The sequence below is a fragment of the Peromyscus maniculatus genome, chromosome 23 (genome assembly GCF_049852395.1).
Source record: "Peromyscus maniculatus bairdii isolate BWxNUB_F1_BW_parent chromosome 23, HU_Pman_BW_mat_3.1, whole genome shotgun sequence".
NCBI lineage: Eukaryota > Metazoa > Chordata > Mammalia > Rodentia > Cricetidae > Peromyscus > Peromyscus maniculatus.
This window is the reverse complement of record NC_134874.1, coordinates 42,270,359-42,285,222: the sequence shown is the minus strand read 5'-3', so window position 1 is coordinate 42,285,222 and position 14,864 is coordinate 42,270,359. Positions and strand designations below refer to the sequence as shown.

The following is a 14,864-nucleotide window of genomic DNA, read 5'->3' as shown; positions in this document are numbered from 1 at the left end:
CCCAGCACTCGGGAGGCAGAGCCAGGCGGATCGCTGTGAGTTCGAGGCCAGCCTGGGCTACCAAGTGAGCTCCAGGAAAGGCGCAAAGCTACACAGAGAAACCCTGTCTCGAAAAACCAAAAAAAAAAAAAAAAAAAAAAAAGTTTTGAATTGGCCGGGTAGTGGTGGCGCACACCTTTAATCCCAGCACTTGGGAGGCAGAGCCAGGTGAGATCCAGGATAGGCTACAAAGCTACACAGAGAAACCCTGTCTCAAAAAAAAAAAAAAAAGTTTTGAATTGTTCTTCTTATTGACCTCTGAAAGTTCTCAGTATGTTCTGGACACAAGCTTTAATTACTTTTTTTCTCTCCCCCCACCTTCTTAACACTGTGTATTGCTGGGGATTGAACCTACACCTCACATTTGTTAAGCAAGCACCCTATAACTGATAGGGAGCTAGGCAGGAACTCTACTACCAAGCCACACCCCAAGCTCCCCACTGGTAGGGTGGATTCTAGTCAAGTTTTACTGCTGAGCCATACCCCGTCCAGTCCCTTATTGGTGGATTCTAGAAGAACGTTGTGACTCTGAGCCACACCCTCAGCCCTCTTTTGAGGCGGGGTTTCACTAAATTTCCTCTGAATGCACTCCATAGCCTAGGACACTTAAAACTCTCCTGTCTTAGCCTTCAGGCACTTGCTACCAAGCCTGGCTAGCCTGCTTTCCTATCACAGAGGATGACACTCCCAGTCTTCCCAGCACAGCTCAGCCAGCACTGGCTCTATGCACCTTGTGGATGCAGTTGCCAGCATGTAGTCTACACACAACAAATACCTCAGCTCCCCACTGTGCCAATGGCATTTCAGCACCTGATAAGCATGTGGCCAGGGGATGCTACACAGGACAGCATGGATGTGGATGCTTCCACTGTATGGAGCATTCCATTGGTCTGCACTGCCCCAGGATATTGGAACCCAACCCACAGAATGATTTCAGCACCATGTGGATCCAGTATTGGGAAGCACTGGCCCAGTTGTTTCCATTTACTTTTACTGGGGAGGTGGGGGATGTCTTTTGAGACAAGGTTAAAACTATGTAGCCCTGGCTAGCCTCAAACTCACAGCAATCTTCCTGTCTGAGCTTTTTGAATACCGAAATAACAAACTCCACCATGCACAGCAACTTTAATTTTCTTACAATCACTATAACAAATATCTGTAAATATAGTATCACAAATCTGACTGGAATTTAGAAAATGCTAAGAAATGGAAACACTGAGTCAAAAGGCACGTATGTGTGTTAATGTCCTCAAACACAAGCTGAGCCACCACATGCAGCCAGGACTAACCAACCTACTCTCCCACGAGTGGGGTACACATTCCTTAAAAATGCCTGAGTTTTGCCAGTCTTCCCCAGGCCTGTCGTGCAGCTGCTTCAGAGGCTGAAGCAGAAGGACCACCAACCGGGTCAAGGTAGCCCGCGCAACTCAGGCCCTGTCTAAACATGGCTGTTGGCAGTGTGCTTGCCTAGCATGCCTGACGCCCGGGTTTCACTTCACATCATCAGGATGTGGTGGTGCATGCTTGCAATCCCAGCATTCAGGAGGTGGAGGCAGGGGGATAAAAGTCAAAAGCTATCCTCAGCTGTGAGCGGAGTTTGAGGCCAGCCTGGGTTATACCTCAAAACCAAAAAGACAAGTAAAGAGAGGGCAGGGGTACGAGGCCTTAGGTTCAATCCCCAGTACAGTAAACAAATCAACCAAGACAAAGGCTCAGGGGATGGTTCAGTGTTGTTCACTTGCAAAAGTCCGACTTCCATGCCCATAACCCATGTTTAAAAACGAAGCAAGGCCATATGTGGCGGCATGCGTCTGTAATCGAAGCACTCCTGTGGAGAGATGATGGGCAGGGAGAGGAGTCGCCTTCAGAAGCCCCTGGGCCAACTAACTGGAGTAACTGACTCAGCGGCCGACGCCCCAGACCCTGCTTCAGAAACGAAGTGGAAGGCTGGAACCACCCCCTCAAAGTTGTCCTTTGACCCTCACGTGTGCCACGCCTTCTGTGTACCTGTACTTTCACACACACAGTATGTGAAATACAAAATAAATTCTTCAAACTGTTTATTTTTCGAGTGCATGCCATTAATGCGTGGAGAGCAGAGAACAACTTGTGGGAGTCAGTTCTCCCCACCACGTGGGCCCCAGGAATGAGACTCAGGCTGCCAGGCTTGGCAGTAGGCGCCTTTACCTACCGAGACATCTCGACAGCCCAAATAAATAAAACGTAAAAAATTCAAGCAGTGTGAAAAAAACAAAGCTAATTCTCACGCCCTACCTCCAAGTAACTTAACACTTTCTATACAACCTTACAGATGTTTGAATGTAGAGGCTCCCCCTCACTTCCCAACACCCCAAATGGCAGGACTAACTCTGCTGGGCTGATAGTATTATTTAGGACACTGGTGCCTGTGTGTCCCCAGGTTTGTTTGTTTGTTTGGTGTGTGTGTGTGTACTGCTCTGTAAACAGGCTTCTTTCACTTAACAGGATCCATTCACGCTGTGGCACATGTCTGTGTCCTTCCCCTTTTGGCTGAGGGATGTCCTACCTTGCCAATTCCCCTCTCCTGGTATACCTCGTTTGCTTCCCTCTGGAGCTCTCAAGGTTGCTAGGATAATCTCCAGCTTTGCTGGAGAGGCACAGCCGCGTTCTTGTCCGGTGTCTACCTTGGACAGGTGGTAAGCACCATGGCTGACACCCTGAGAAACAGCAACTACTTTACAACTGTCCCGGCACTGGCTGTCTACCGGCCATATTTGTTTCTCAGCATCTCAATTCCTTCCTAGATTTGATTATCCGCCACTTGATTTATGGGCAGGCTAGGGGTCAGTGGTCCTGTATCTCTGTCTAGAAGCATGTGAGAACAGGTAAGCAGGGAGGAAGGCCCTGGGGTTTGAGCAATCATTTACTCAAATCCGGAGTCCAGAAGTGTTGGCCTGGAGGCCCAGAGAGCTCGGCACTGTCTGTAAATCTTCTCCGAGGAAATAACTGCAACCTGACAGTGACAGAAGGCAGAAGAGGCAGCTTAATTGGGCCATGCTTGCTCTGGGGCCGGCGGCGAGCGCCCTGAGACTGTAAGAGACAATGGACTTTTCAGCAGGAGAGCCATGAACATCTGCAAAGACAGACACTCTGGCAACCAGCAGCCATCCATCTAGCTGCCAAAAACCAACGGAAAAGGGAAGGTCATGTCAGGTCCAGTGAAGCAAAGGACATTCCACCTGGAGGGGCTGGGGACAGAGACAGGGTGGAAGGTTGAAGCTGGTGCCGAGGTCAAAGTTCAGTTTTCAGAGGGGTCAGAGATGCTGGGGTTCTGCGATCAGGGAAACCTGGCTTCTGTGAAAGTGATTTTCCTCTTCTGACACCTTACTCTTGTCTACAAGGCCTGTCTGTGTGCTGCTAAGGCAGAATGACCTGCCCTTGAGAAGAGGAAAAAGCTCCCACGGTGCTAGCCAGTTTGCCAGCCAGCTTCTCCTCATCCACTCCCATTCAAGTTTCTATTCCAAACACCCTGATGGAATGCAGGCAGGGCAGAAACAGACAGACGGACGGACGGGCACAGTGATACATATTCAAAAGCAACTCTACTCATTTCCAGACCAGCCTTTTTTTTGGTAAAGAAAAAGAAAAGAAAGAAAAAGACCCTGTGTCCTCCTGGCATCGGGCCACCGTTCTGAAGACATGCTGCCCTCAGCACCTGGGCACGACAGGCAAACAATTCCAGCAGAAAGCTGTTTCAAAGGAAAACCGCCAGCAGCACCACCCAAACCTGGAACCTGTTGTCACCAGGGCCCTACCACGGCGGTCTGCAGGAGCGTGACGACACTTTATCCAGTAAAAACTGATTTGAAGACAATGCAACCTCAGTCTTCCTGGATGCCCACATAGCACTCCATTTTAAAACTGGTAATTTGAGGCCAACAAGGCGGCTTGGTGGTAAAGGTCTTTGCCATGCACGCCGGAAGACCCGAGTTCAATCCCCGGAATCCTCGTAAAGATGGAAGGAGAGAACTAACTCCAGAAAGTTAGGTTTTTGAAGTCCAGCTGTGCTACAATGCTGTACATACAGCACTGTACACTGTACATACCCACAGAAACTAATAAAGCGGAAAGATAGGAAGTCAAAGTGAAGATTTAGGGCCAAAGAGATGGTCAGTGGTGAAGAGCGCTTGCTGCTCTTGCAGAGGACCTGAGTTTGTGGAGAGTTCACAACCAACTGCAACTCCAGCTCCAGATATGACACCTTCTTCTGGACTTCAAGGGCAGCGTACTTATGTTCACAAATCCACGCTACCAACACAAATACCAAGTTAAAAACAAAAACAAGTGGCTGGAGAGAGAGAGCTCAGCAGGTAAGGGCACTCGCTGCTCTTGCAGAGGACTCGACTTTGGTTCTTAGCACCCACGTTAGGTGGCTCACAACTGTGGCCTCCACAGCTGTGAAGTATGCACACGGTGCAGATACATACACGCAGGCAAAGCACTCATACACATAAAATAAAAAATAAATCTTAAAAAAAACTTTAAAAACCAGAAACTAAAAGTGGAGACTTCTTCTGGGTTGCGAAAGGAAACTAACGTTGTCTGTAAGTTGAACGTAAACTCTGTGGCACTACCTTTCTGTCCTAGGCAAGGGGACGCCTGGACTTGATTAAATTTGATCCGGGTGCTGACACTGGTGTGGCAACTGTCAACTGTAGGGCTGTGTGGCTCGGCTGCGGTCAGGCAGTGTGTCCTGGCAGACTGGAGTCCCCTGCACTGCAGGAAGAAAGGACCTAACGTGACTTAGCTACTCATCGGAGCTGCTCTGTCTCTGAACACAGTCTCTGTAGCCTCCTAGGGTGGAGGCAACTCAAGCACATGTCCACCGAAAAGCATGGAGGGCGGGTTGGAGCTACATGGCCCCTTGGACAAGGACAACACAGGTCCCAGGATGGCAGGCAGAGGCCAGGCCCAGGGCGGGGAGGGGCAACAATCGAGGAGGGCCAGGGTGAGGGTCTGAGTACTAGTGGCAAGACCTGATGGCTGAAATGCAGCAAAATTCTAAATTTTAAATTTAAATTAAGGTTTAAAAGTCTAATCCTACACTGAAACAAAAAAAACTCATGAAACCTAGTGCCATGTTGCTGACTACTATGACTCAATTCTAAATCCACTCTGCTTCAGATTACAGATGAAAAATGAGCTCTGAGGAGGAGCTGCTCTCACAGCTCAGAACCAGAACCACTGAGGTGCCTATAACTACTGTCAGAAACAAGCCCGGTTAGATCTAAGCTGACTTAGATCCAAAACACACGCAGAGACCAGATCTCCTTCCAGACCTTGAGCACAGGAAGCTGGTCAGTGCAGACAGAGTGCATGCAAGCATGCCTCCAAGTCCCTCCATACAAGCGCCCACTTAGTCATGTGCGGTAGCCTCCTGAGACAGAACTGCCTCCCACACTTTCCTTGCTCCTGGCAGCAAGATCTGTTGCAGTCAAGGCCAGTCTGTGTCCTGCCGACACTGCTAGACTGCCAGTGAACTGTGTGGGAGGAGCCTGGAGAGCAAGGACAGAGCTGCTGGGCTGCTGCAGAGCTAATCAGGGGGACACACTACCCCCCACACCACAGAGCACATCACCAGTGCATGGTCAGAGCCTGGCTGCGACTCTAGCGCTGGAGGGACCTTCCTGCTCAGCTTTGCAAAAGGACACAGGTAACTTGAGGCAGAAAGAACAAGAGGGAAAAACCCCCTTCAGCCCTTCAGAGTCCTGCTGCGCCTCTGCCACAAAGAACAGTTAGCATAAATGCATGCTGGGTACAGGGATGCACACCTGCAATCTCAGCACTCAAGAGGCTGAGGCAGGAGGACTGCATAAGTTCAAGGCCAGCCTGGGCTACACAATGAGACCCTGCCACAAAGAAACCAAGGGTCGGGGTATAACTCAGTGGTAGAACACTCGGTATCACACATGTGAGGCCCTAAGTTTGAAACAGAGTCACACACACACACACACACACACACACACACACACACACACACACACACACACACGATAAAGAATTAATTGCCCGGCGGTGGTGGCGCATATCTTTTAATCCCAGCACAAGGGAGGCAGAGGCAGGTGGATCTCTGTGAGTTCAAGGCCAGTCTGGTCTAGAGAGGGAGTTCCAGGACAGGCACCAAAGCTACACAGAGAAACCTTCTCTTAAAAAACCAAAACCAAACCAACCAAACAAACAAAAACCCCAATCAATCAAACAAATAAACAAACACACAAACAGCCTTCACATCTCAGTTCCACATCTGGAAAACTGTGCTCTCAACCTGACTTACCAAATCGTAACAAACCCAGCTTATTCTACTGTTTGTACCTTTCCCGGAACTGGAGTACTTTCCTCTGCCAGCTTCTGAGGACAAGGCAGAACCTTGGGGGCAGAGAAGTTGACTGGGACGGCTAAGAAGAGGCCTGGATTCAGCATCTCAGCAGAACAGAATTCAGGAGTGGCCTCAGTGTCACTACCGTGTCCACAGCCCACCAGATCCCTCCACTGGGGTTAGGAAGGAGCCACCTGGGTGCTGGGGGACAGTGCCTCCCACTGGGCACATCTCTGTCCTTTTTAGAGTGCACTACTGCTTGGTTTTAAGAAATATGCTTTCCTGAGAAGACAGGAGGTCTTAAAGTCCATGGGGCCAGGGCCTGGGCTGTGGGGAAAGACCTTCTTTACAGCTGAACTGGCTAGGCAGGCACAAACACGGCCTTGGGTCATGACCATGTGAGGACAAGCAGGTGCCAACAGAAGACACTACCCGAATGCAGAAAGTACATAGAAAGACAAATGCCACTTATCCCTGACCTGCAGACTCAGCTGCTTCTGGGTCAAAGGATGAAGGCCCCCATGGTGCCACCCTTGAAACTCTCAGAAGTGCTGCAGAGGCCTGGCCCAGTCACCTGTTCCTGCACATGCTCAGAAGAGTTGTGGGCACCTGGCAGCATATCTGGATGCTTCTGGGAAGGCATCCCCTCCTTAAGATGGAGCTGGACCAGAGTTGGGAAAAGATCGGCTTCTGAGAGACAGAGAGCAGAGGCTGACAGCACGGGCCTGCACTGCCACCAGGGAAGGAGGGACCCGTCTCTGTGAGCTCCAAACAGGGACTCAGCAACTACTCCGCTCAGCAGCACCTCGGATACCAGTGCCTTCTTCGGGGCCTGAGAACAGATGCCCCCATGGACCTTCCAGCTGCCTTGTCTCCCTAGCAGGGACACTCACCATGTTCAGGGTAATGGGGAGGAGGAGGCGGAGCAAAATCCAGCTTGTCCTTTAGATCTGCCTCATTCTCCTCCTGCCACTTCTGCCCGACCTTCTCCCAGAGGCTGGTGGCTGTCTGCCTGCAACACAGCAAGACAGGAGTGGCAGTCAGGCCTGGGTGCTAGGAGACCCCTTCCACGAAGATCCTGACCACAGAGACCTCAGGGGATCCCTGCTGGGCTGGGGAACAGGGTTAGGTAACGGGCATCACTCGGCAGGAATAGCCTTCTAACAATGCCAGCAAGGGCCTGACGTCCACCCACAGACCCAACGTAAGTAAGAGCTCCAAAGAGCTCCTAGTGATCAGAGATAGTTCATGTGGCACAGGACCACAAAACACCTAACAAGGAGATGGGGAGTTTCTTGTGGCAATTCTAGAGCAGAGAAACCACAACTGTGGTAACTGGAGAAAAGCTCTTGGTTCAAATCAGAGGGGCAGGGGAACACCACTAGGCCCACACTGCCCAGCTGCCCGGCGAGACACTTACCGGACCTCAGGCATCTCGTCACTGAAGCTGCTGAGCAGCAGTGGGGTGAGTTTGTGGAAGAAGGAGTATCGGTCACGAAGATTCAGCAGCCAGCCCCCCACTACTGAGGTCACTGCCTGCCGGACCTGCCATAAGAGAACAGAGAAGCTTTAGAGTCTAGGAAGGGTGGCTCGGAGTCCTGCTGTGGAGGGTGTTAGTCCTGAAACAGGTGTAAGGCAACGAGGCCCGGGGCTGGGCCCCACCCCTCTGACAAGTCAGAAGACCGCTGATCCAGAACCTGTGACACCCACTAGCTGTCCTGTGGACTCACTGTGCCCCCTCCCCCTAGTAATGCACCGTGTCTGCTGTCTTCTGTGTCACCATGGTACCAGGGTGCTTCATGGGCTGTAGTGACGACAGCAGAGGCTACCTTGTCTGGCATGTGACATGACTCCATGAGAAATCTACAGCAAGCAATCTTGGAACAGAACGATTAGACCTCCCCAGGGTTTGGGGAGATGTAAATGGGGAACCACTGCTGGCTGCTCAGGGTTTCTGTTTGGGATGATGAGACCTGTGGTGGTGGCGACAATTGTGACAACACTGTGTGTGTGGTGCGGGGGAAGGAATGCAGCACCTTGCACATGCTGAGCAAGTGCTCTATACCTGAGCCACAATCCCAACCCTGAAACAATAAACTCAACATTATGTGCTTGCCGGGCAGTGGTGGTGCACACCTTTAATCCCAGCACTCAGGAGGCAGAACCAGGAGGATCTCTGCTGGAGGCAGAACCAGGAGGATCTCTGTGAGTTCGAGGCCAGCCTGGTCTACAGAGTGAGTTCCAGGACAGGCATCAAAACTACACAGAGAAACCCTGTCTTGGAAAAAAACAAACAAAAAACCCCAAAACAAAACAAAACAAAAAAAACATTACATGCTTTACAAAATCTTTAAAAAGTATATATTAAAAAAACCTACTAAACATCGTGAATGGGTGAATTGTATACATGTGAATTATAATGCCATAGAGAGGTACACAAATAAAACAAGACATGAAGCTGAGCTGGGAACTTGAGGCAGGACTTGGATGGATCCACTGTAGGCTGGGCACCTGCACAAGTGATACAACCTAGAGCAGGGGACAGAGGATGCCTGATTCACTCAGGCCAACATCTTCATCACAGGGATGGGGACACTGACACCGGGATACAACCTGCCACTCTGTGGAGAGTTTGATGGTTGATATGATGGCCAAGATGGGAACAGCTTTCAGTTTCTCTGAGGGGGTGCTGGCCACTGTCCCTCCTCCTCACCTAAGCAGAATCATGTGCTCCCCCTTTACCCAGTCCTCTCTTTATAGGGGATACTACCGTAGGACACAACAGCCTTAGATCTGAGACATGCCTGCGAGCTGGCTTTTGCCTTCTTAAAGCCAGTACACCACTACATCTGTAGGACTCCTGTCTGCCAGCATCTTCTGTGGCTTCCAAACCCACCTTGGCTCTGCACTGAAATCCTTCCAGTGGGTGAGCATGCGAAGACACTTCCACTAACAAAAGCACAAGGTTGCAAGACTGTCAGGCAGAGAGATCCCATTACCTGAGGGACATCATCGAAGAGTCTTTGGGCAAAGTGGGAAAGAACATCATCCACGGAACTCCCACTGCCAAACTGGATCACAGTGCCTGTGGCTTCGATGACGGCCACCCGGACCTTCCAGTGCTGGTGGGAGATGGTCTGCATCAGGGGGGCTATCAGGGACTCCGACTGCATGTGGAAGTGCTCTGTGGGACAGGGAGGCTGCTGGTTATCAGATACAGTTCTGTGGTCACCACCACACCTGCCATCTTCCTCTGAACTCTTGTAAACCAGCCTGTGTTAGCCTCAACTCCCACATTCCCTCTCTAGTGGTCCCAGCGCTGCCTATGCTCCAGGCATGGAGGTGGACATGTATATACATTTCATAAGGTTGGCTCCCTCCCGTCTAGACTTTCAGTTTAACTAGCAGCACTAGGCAGGGCCTCTTATTATTATCCCCCCCCCCCAAATCCTAATTTTGAAAGAAAAAGCGGAAGGATCTCATCAGGCAGAGCTTTTAGAATGGTGGGAATAAACTAAAAGGAAGTGGAGAGAAGCAGCCTCCTTCCACCTAGGACGCTAGTGATCCAAGTCAGGGACACGGGAGACACTGGAGTAGAGAAATACAAGTGCATAAACTTGAGTGGTCCTTCTCCACGTGGATCCTATGACTTCTGCATAAAAATGAGCATGAAATGGGTGCGTGGCACACGTCTGAGATTCTAGCACTCAGAAGGCTGAAGCAGAGGAAGTTTGATGCCAGCCCAGGCTACACTATGAGACCTTGTCCCGTGCCCCTTCCCATACGAAATCATCATCACACGAGCTCACTTTAAGTAAGTGGCCGGAAACCTGGGTGCCCACGGAAGGGGATCCGGCGCTTACCTGGGGTGGCTCGCGCCAGGGCGGCTGCGCACTCGCAACTTTCGCGGCGCACCGCGGCGAAGGGGTCGAGCAGCGTGCCCCGCAGCGCGCGCACCGCGTCGTCCAGGTGGGGCGCGAGTGCGGCGCCGCCCAGGTCCACGGCCAGACGGAGCAGCTGCACGAGGGCGAGGCGCAGCTCTTCGCAGGGCTCCGGCGGCGGCCGCGCGGGCTCAGGCCGGGCCAGGCGCGCGGTGAGCGCAGGCAACAGGCGCGGCAGAGCGTCACGGGGCCGCGCGGCGCGGCGCAGGCCTAAGTCCAGCAGGTGAGCAGCCAGCGCGCGACAGCCCTCGGCCGGGTCGGTCAGAAGTCGCAACAGGCGCGGCAGCAGCAGGCGAGCCCAGGGGCCCTGGAAGGCAGCAGAATCCACGCCGGGCCGTACCGTCTCCTCCAGTGCGTGCTCCAGAGCCTCCAGCGCACGCCGCCGCCCCAGCTTACTGTCGGCCTCCAGCCCCGGCAGCAGGCGACCTAGCGCGCGGCTCAGTTCCGCAGCCTCCGCCGCCTCGGCGCAGTCCGCGGCCGCCTCCGCCTCCGCCGGCATCGCCATCTTGCGCGCGTTGCCTGTCTCCAAGGGAACCGGCGCTAGTACGATTGTGGCGGCACGCTTTACGGCAGGACTTCCGGCTGGCTTGGACGCTCGCGGCGGAGTGCGCGCCCCCGAGGAGTGATGCGGGGGGAGGGGCAGGGAGTTAGGGGCAGGGGGCGGGGCCAGGGGAAGTGGGCGGAAAAGGGGTTTAGGGGGCGGAGTAAGGAGCCGGCGAGAGGAGGCGGAGAGAAAGTGTAATTGGCTGGGTGCAGGGGTCGAGGGTGGGGCATGAGCCTCGGGGGCGGGGCGAGGGGCAGCAGGCTAGGCGAGGGCCTCGGGAGGAGGGGCGAAGGGTGAGGCGTTGGGGGTAAGGGGTAGTGGGCGGGATGAGGGGGTGGTGGGCGGGGCGCGGGCCCCTTGAGAAACGGGGTAGTGTACAGAGAAGGGAATAAGGGGTAATGGGAAGAGTAAGAGCCAAGTAGGCGGGGCGCGGGCTTTGGGGGCGTTGCCGGAGACGGCAGGCGGAGCGCGGGCCGCTGTGGGAGGGGCGAAGGGTAAGAGGGGCCTAAGGGAAGGGGGCGGGGCAGGGGGTAGTGGGTTGGGTAAGGGGAAGGTGGGAGAGGCATGGACCACGGGGGCCGCGGGCAAGGGTCAGTAGGCGGGCTGCAGGCTGGGGGAAGGGGCATAAACCTCGAGGGTGGAGTGGGGGTCTGAGTAGGGTGAAGGATGAGGAATGAGGGGCCTGGGACAAGGGCTGATAGGTGGGGCGCAGGCTTTGGGGCGTGGCAAATGGCGGAGGGCGGGGCGAAGGGTGGGGCTGGCCTTTCTCTTGGGTCTGGAACTCAGCCTGAAGCTTCACATTCCTCTTTCCCCTTGGTCCCTGGGTAACACAGGTGAGAGCACATCTGTTCTAAGGCGGCGGCAGCTCAAGCTAAGCTTATTTTAAGTGGCGTAGATGCGGGTGATCCTTACTGGGTTACTCGGGGGTCCTTGAGAAGGCAGGTGTGGGTCTGCTGCTTGGATCCTACCCTCAGTTTAGACTTGTAGTAACCTCGCTGGCTGGAGGGTTTTAGGTTTTAGGACAGGCATGATATTGCCAGTGGGCCCGACTCAGTGCTGCACGGCCTTCCCAGGAGGCAGAATGGGGTGTGGGTGCTGGGCAGCCAGGCACTTCACATCTGAGAACAGGCCTGTCATGTAGGCGTTGGACTTTATAACAAACTTTGCCCTTCTGTGTGGTTGTTGATATAAGTTTTGTAGAAAATTGGTGTGAACAGGTGACCCTTGGGTGTTTTGAATATGGTGAGGAACCACGTAAAAGAGTTGGAAAGAGAGAGGATTGACTGAGCAAAGGCCCTGTGTTAGGTGTCATGTACTGAATTGTGTCCCTCCAAATTCAGATGTCAAAGTCTTAAGCCTAATACATCAGACTGTGACTGTTTGGAGACAGGATTTTTGCAGATGTCAAGACTGGGGCATTGGAGTTAGCTGCCATCCTCGTAAGAAGGGGAGTCTGGGTAAGTGTGCAAGCTGTGACAAGGCGTTGTGCGTGTGAGCTGGGCAGCCATCAGGTCTGGGGGAGCAGTCCCCCAGCTTCATCACTCCAGCATCCGGGTCTGTGAGGGGCTGCCCTGGCAGCTAAAGCTTATGGTGCCGGTCTGTGGCCAGAGGAGTTTTGAGGGGAAGGAGAAAAATGGAAGTGTCCTGTAGGGAGCAGGGGGCTGTGCAGGGCAGCCAGGAGGGTCTTTGTCTCTCTTCAGGGGCCAAGAAAGATGCTTTAAGTGGAGCACGGGCAGTCAGATCTACACTTCCGAGGATGACTGTGGCTGCTGTGAAGGTTGGGATGGGCCAGGAGGCATGGCATGTGGAGTCCTGTGAGCAGTAATGACTTCACCTAAATACAACCTAAATACCCCATAAGTAACAGCCAATGAGGAAAGGACTTGAGAGATGGAAATAAGATACCCTGGCCCAGGACTCAGAACTAGACCTGTGTCCCTGGGTTTCCTTTTTCTCTGGTATAGATTTCTAGGGCAGGGCCCCAGAGAGGTCTAACACACACACACACACACACACACACACACACACACACACACACACACGCACACAGTGGCCAACAGATACAGGAAAGTCTTCTGGAAAACCCCTTCTCCCTGGCCATTTGCAGGAGAGACGTAGAACAATGCTCCAGTACCAGTTCACAGTCTGCCCCCAGTGACAGTGGCAATCTGACCCTGCTTGCAGAAGGGTGGCCAGTGGGGACTGCGTAGGCTGTGTAGGCAGTGTTGTGGAGCTGCCCATCAGCACAGGAACCCACAGAAACATATTACACTTATCCTCAGGATGGTGGACCCCAGAGATGTACCTTTAACCCTGCAGATGGCACCAGCAGAAACTGAGTGCCCCCCACCAGCACCAGAGCACCAAGCGGACCAGGAGAGCAAGAGAAGGACTCTGGGGACACAGCCAGCATTGGAACAAGAGGCCACAGAGTCAGGCCTGACTGTACATGTGACATACATCCACACACTGGCACTAGCAGCTGCCTGCTAACGTAGAAGATTTAAATAGAACCAGGAGTCTCCAAACAGAATAACCTAAATGTCCAGCATACATTTGAAAAAGACCGCTTATCATTCCAAGAACATTCACAACGTGAATGTAAAAAGGCTGCTCACTGAAATGGATGCCAAAATGAGCCATCTGCCAAGGACTTGTCGACAGCCATGGAAATCGCTTTCAGAAGTAATTACAAGAAGAAGTGATTACAAACTCGTTTAAAATTGAAAAAAAAAGATTAAGTTAGCAACAAAAAAGAAATTGTAAAGCGCCAAATGGAAATTATAGAATTTGAGAAAACAACCAGAATAACACTGTCCATCATTAGAAGGACATAGTGGTAGACTGGAGATGGAGTGCTAGGACTTGCTTGGATCTGAAACACAAAGAAAATAGTACAAAGTGTGAACCTAAGCCAAGTGTGGTGGTACGCGCCTGAAATTGCAGCACTGAGGAGGCTGATGCAGAAGGATGGAAGGTTCTGGGCTGCATGGTATGATCCTGTCTCAAAAAAAAAATTAAAACTCCCTGAGTCTCAGAGGTCTGTGGGATAATTCATATTTCATCAGCATCCCAGAACAATAAGAGTTGTGGGGCTAAAACATTCTAAGAAGTACTGGCCAAAGATGCCCCTCAAATCAATGAAAGACATAAAATATACAGATTCAAGAGGCTGAGTAAGCCCTCATACGATAAATCCCCCCAAAATCCATACCGAGGTACATCATAAACTTTTTCTTGTGTGTGTGTGTGTGTGTGTGTGTGTGTGTGTGTGTGTGTGTGTGTGTGTGTGTGATGTGTATGTATGACAGGGTTTCATTCTGTAGGCCAGGCTGACCTGGAACTTGAGCTGTAGATCAGACTGGCCTTGAACTCAGACACCTGCCTGCCTCTTCCTCCTGAGTACTGGGGTTTAAGGCATGCACCAGTACACCTGACCTTATCTGTACTTTTGAAACAGGGTCTCACACTAGACTGTCCTGGAGTTTCAGCCAATCCCACTCCGATTCCCAAGTGCTAGGACTACGGACATGAACCATCACACCTAGCTTTAATTAGCCATTTGGCAATGAAAGAAAAGGAAAAACCTTGCCTGTCAAAGAGAAATGACGTGTTGCAGGTCGAGAAGAGGCAATCTCAACCATATCTGGCTGCTTCTCTGGGGCTACAGGAGCCAGAAGGAAGGGCATAGAATTATTCAAGCTTGTAAAGAAAACTATGAACTCTGTCAAGCAAAATATTGTTCAGGAATGATGGAGGAATCAGACATTCTCAGGAATAAAGGCAAACCAAAAGAACATGTTGCTACCAGAAGTTCTCTAGGCACAGTGGAAGCAATCAGGAGAAAAACGATTTCCAGACAGTTGGGGATCACAGTGGAATGGCTAAAGGGTAGTAGCTGACCACCTGTGGCAGATAGAATTTGACTTGAATGTCCCCCCAGTTTCGTATGTTGAAGTTTAATTCCCATTGTAGGGTACAGAGA

The 14,864-nt window shown here is 52.0% G+C and overlaps 2 protein-coding genes across 2 annotated transcripts in view; one reads left to right on the top strand and one right to left on the bottom strand.

Moving 5' to 3' along the window:
• Positions 1-11,365, bottom strand: part of Dnaaf5 (dynein axonemal assembly factor 5) — a 37,669-nt gene extending 26,304 nt beyond the window's left edge. Inside the window, exons 1-4 of the mRNA XM_042268219.2 lie at positions 10,258-11,365; positions 9,394-9,578; positions 7,815-7,939; positions 7,288-7,406 (exon numbers count right to left, since the gene is read on the bottom strand). Of these exons, the coding sequence (XP_042124153.1) occupies positions 7,288-7,406; positions 7,815-7,939; positions 9,394-9,578; positions 10,258-10,840 (1,012 nt within the window). The 5' untranslated portion in view covers positions 10,841-11,365. The remainder of the gene's footprint in view (positions 1-7,287; positions 7,407-7,814; positions 7,940-9,393; positions 9,579-10,257) is intronic.
• Prkar1b (protein kinase cAMP-dependent type I regulatory subunit beta) overlaps positions 10,461-14,864 on the top strand; it is a 139,111-nt gene continuing 134,707 nt past the window's right edge. Inside the window, exon 1 of the mRNA XM_042268222.2 lies at positions 10,461-10,558. The gene's annotated coding sequence lies outside the window, so the exon portion shown is untranslated. The remainder of the gene's footprint in view (positions 10,559-14,864) is intronic.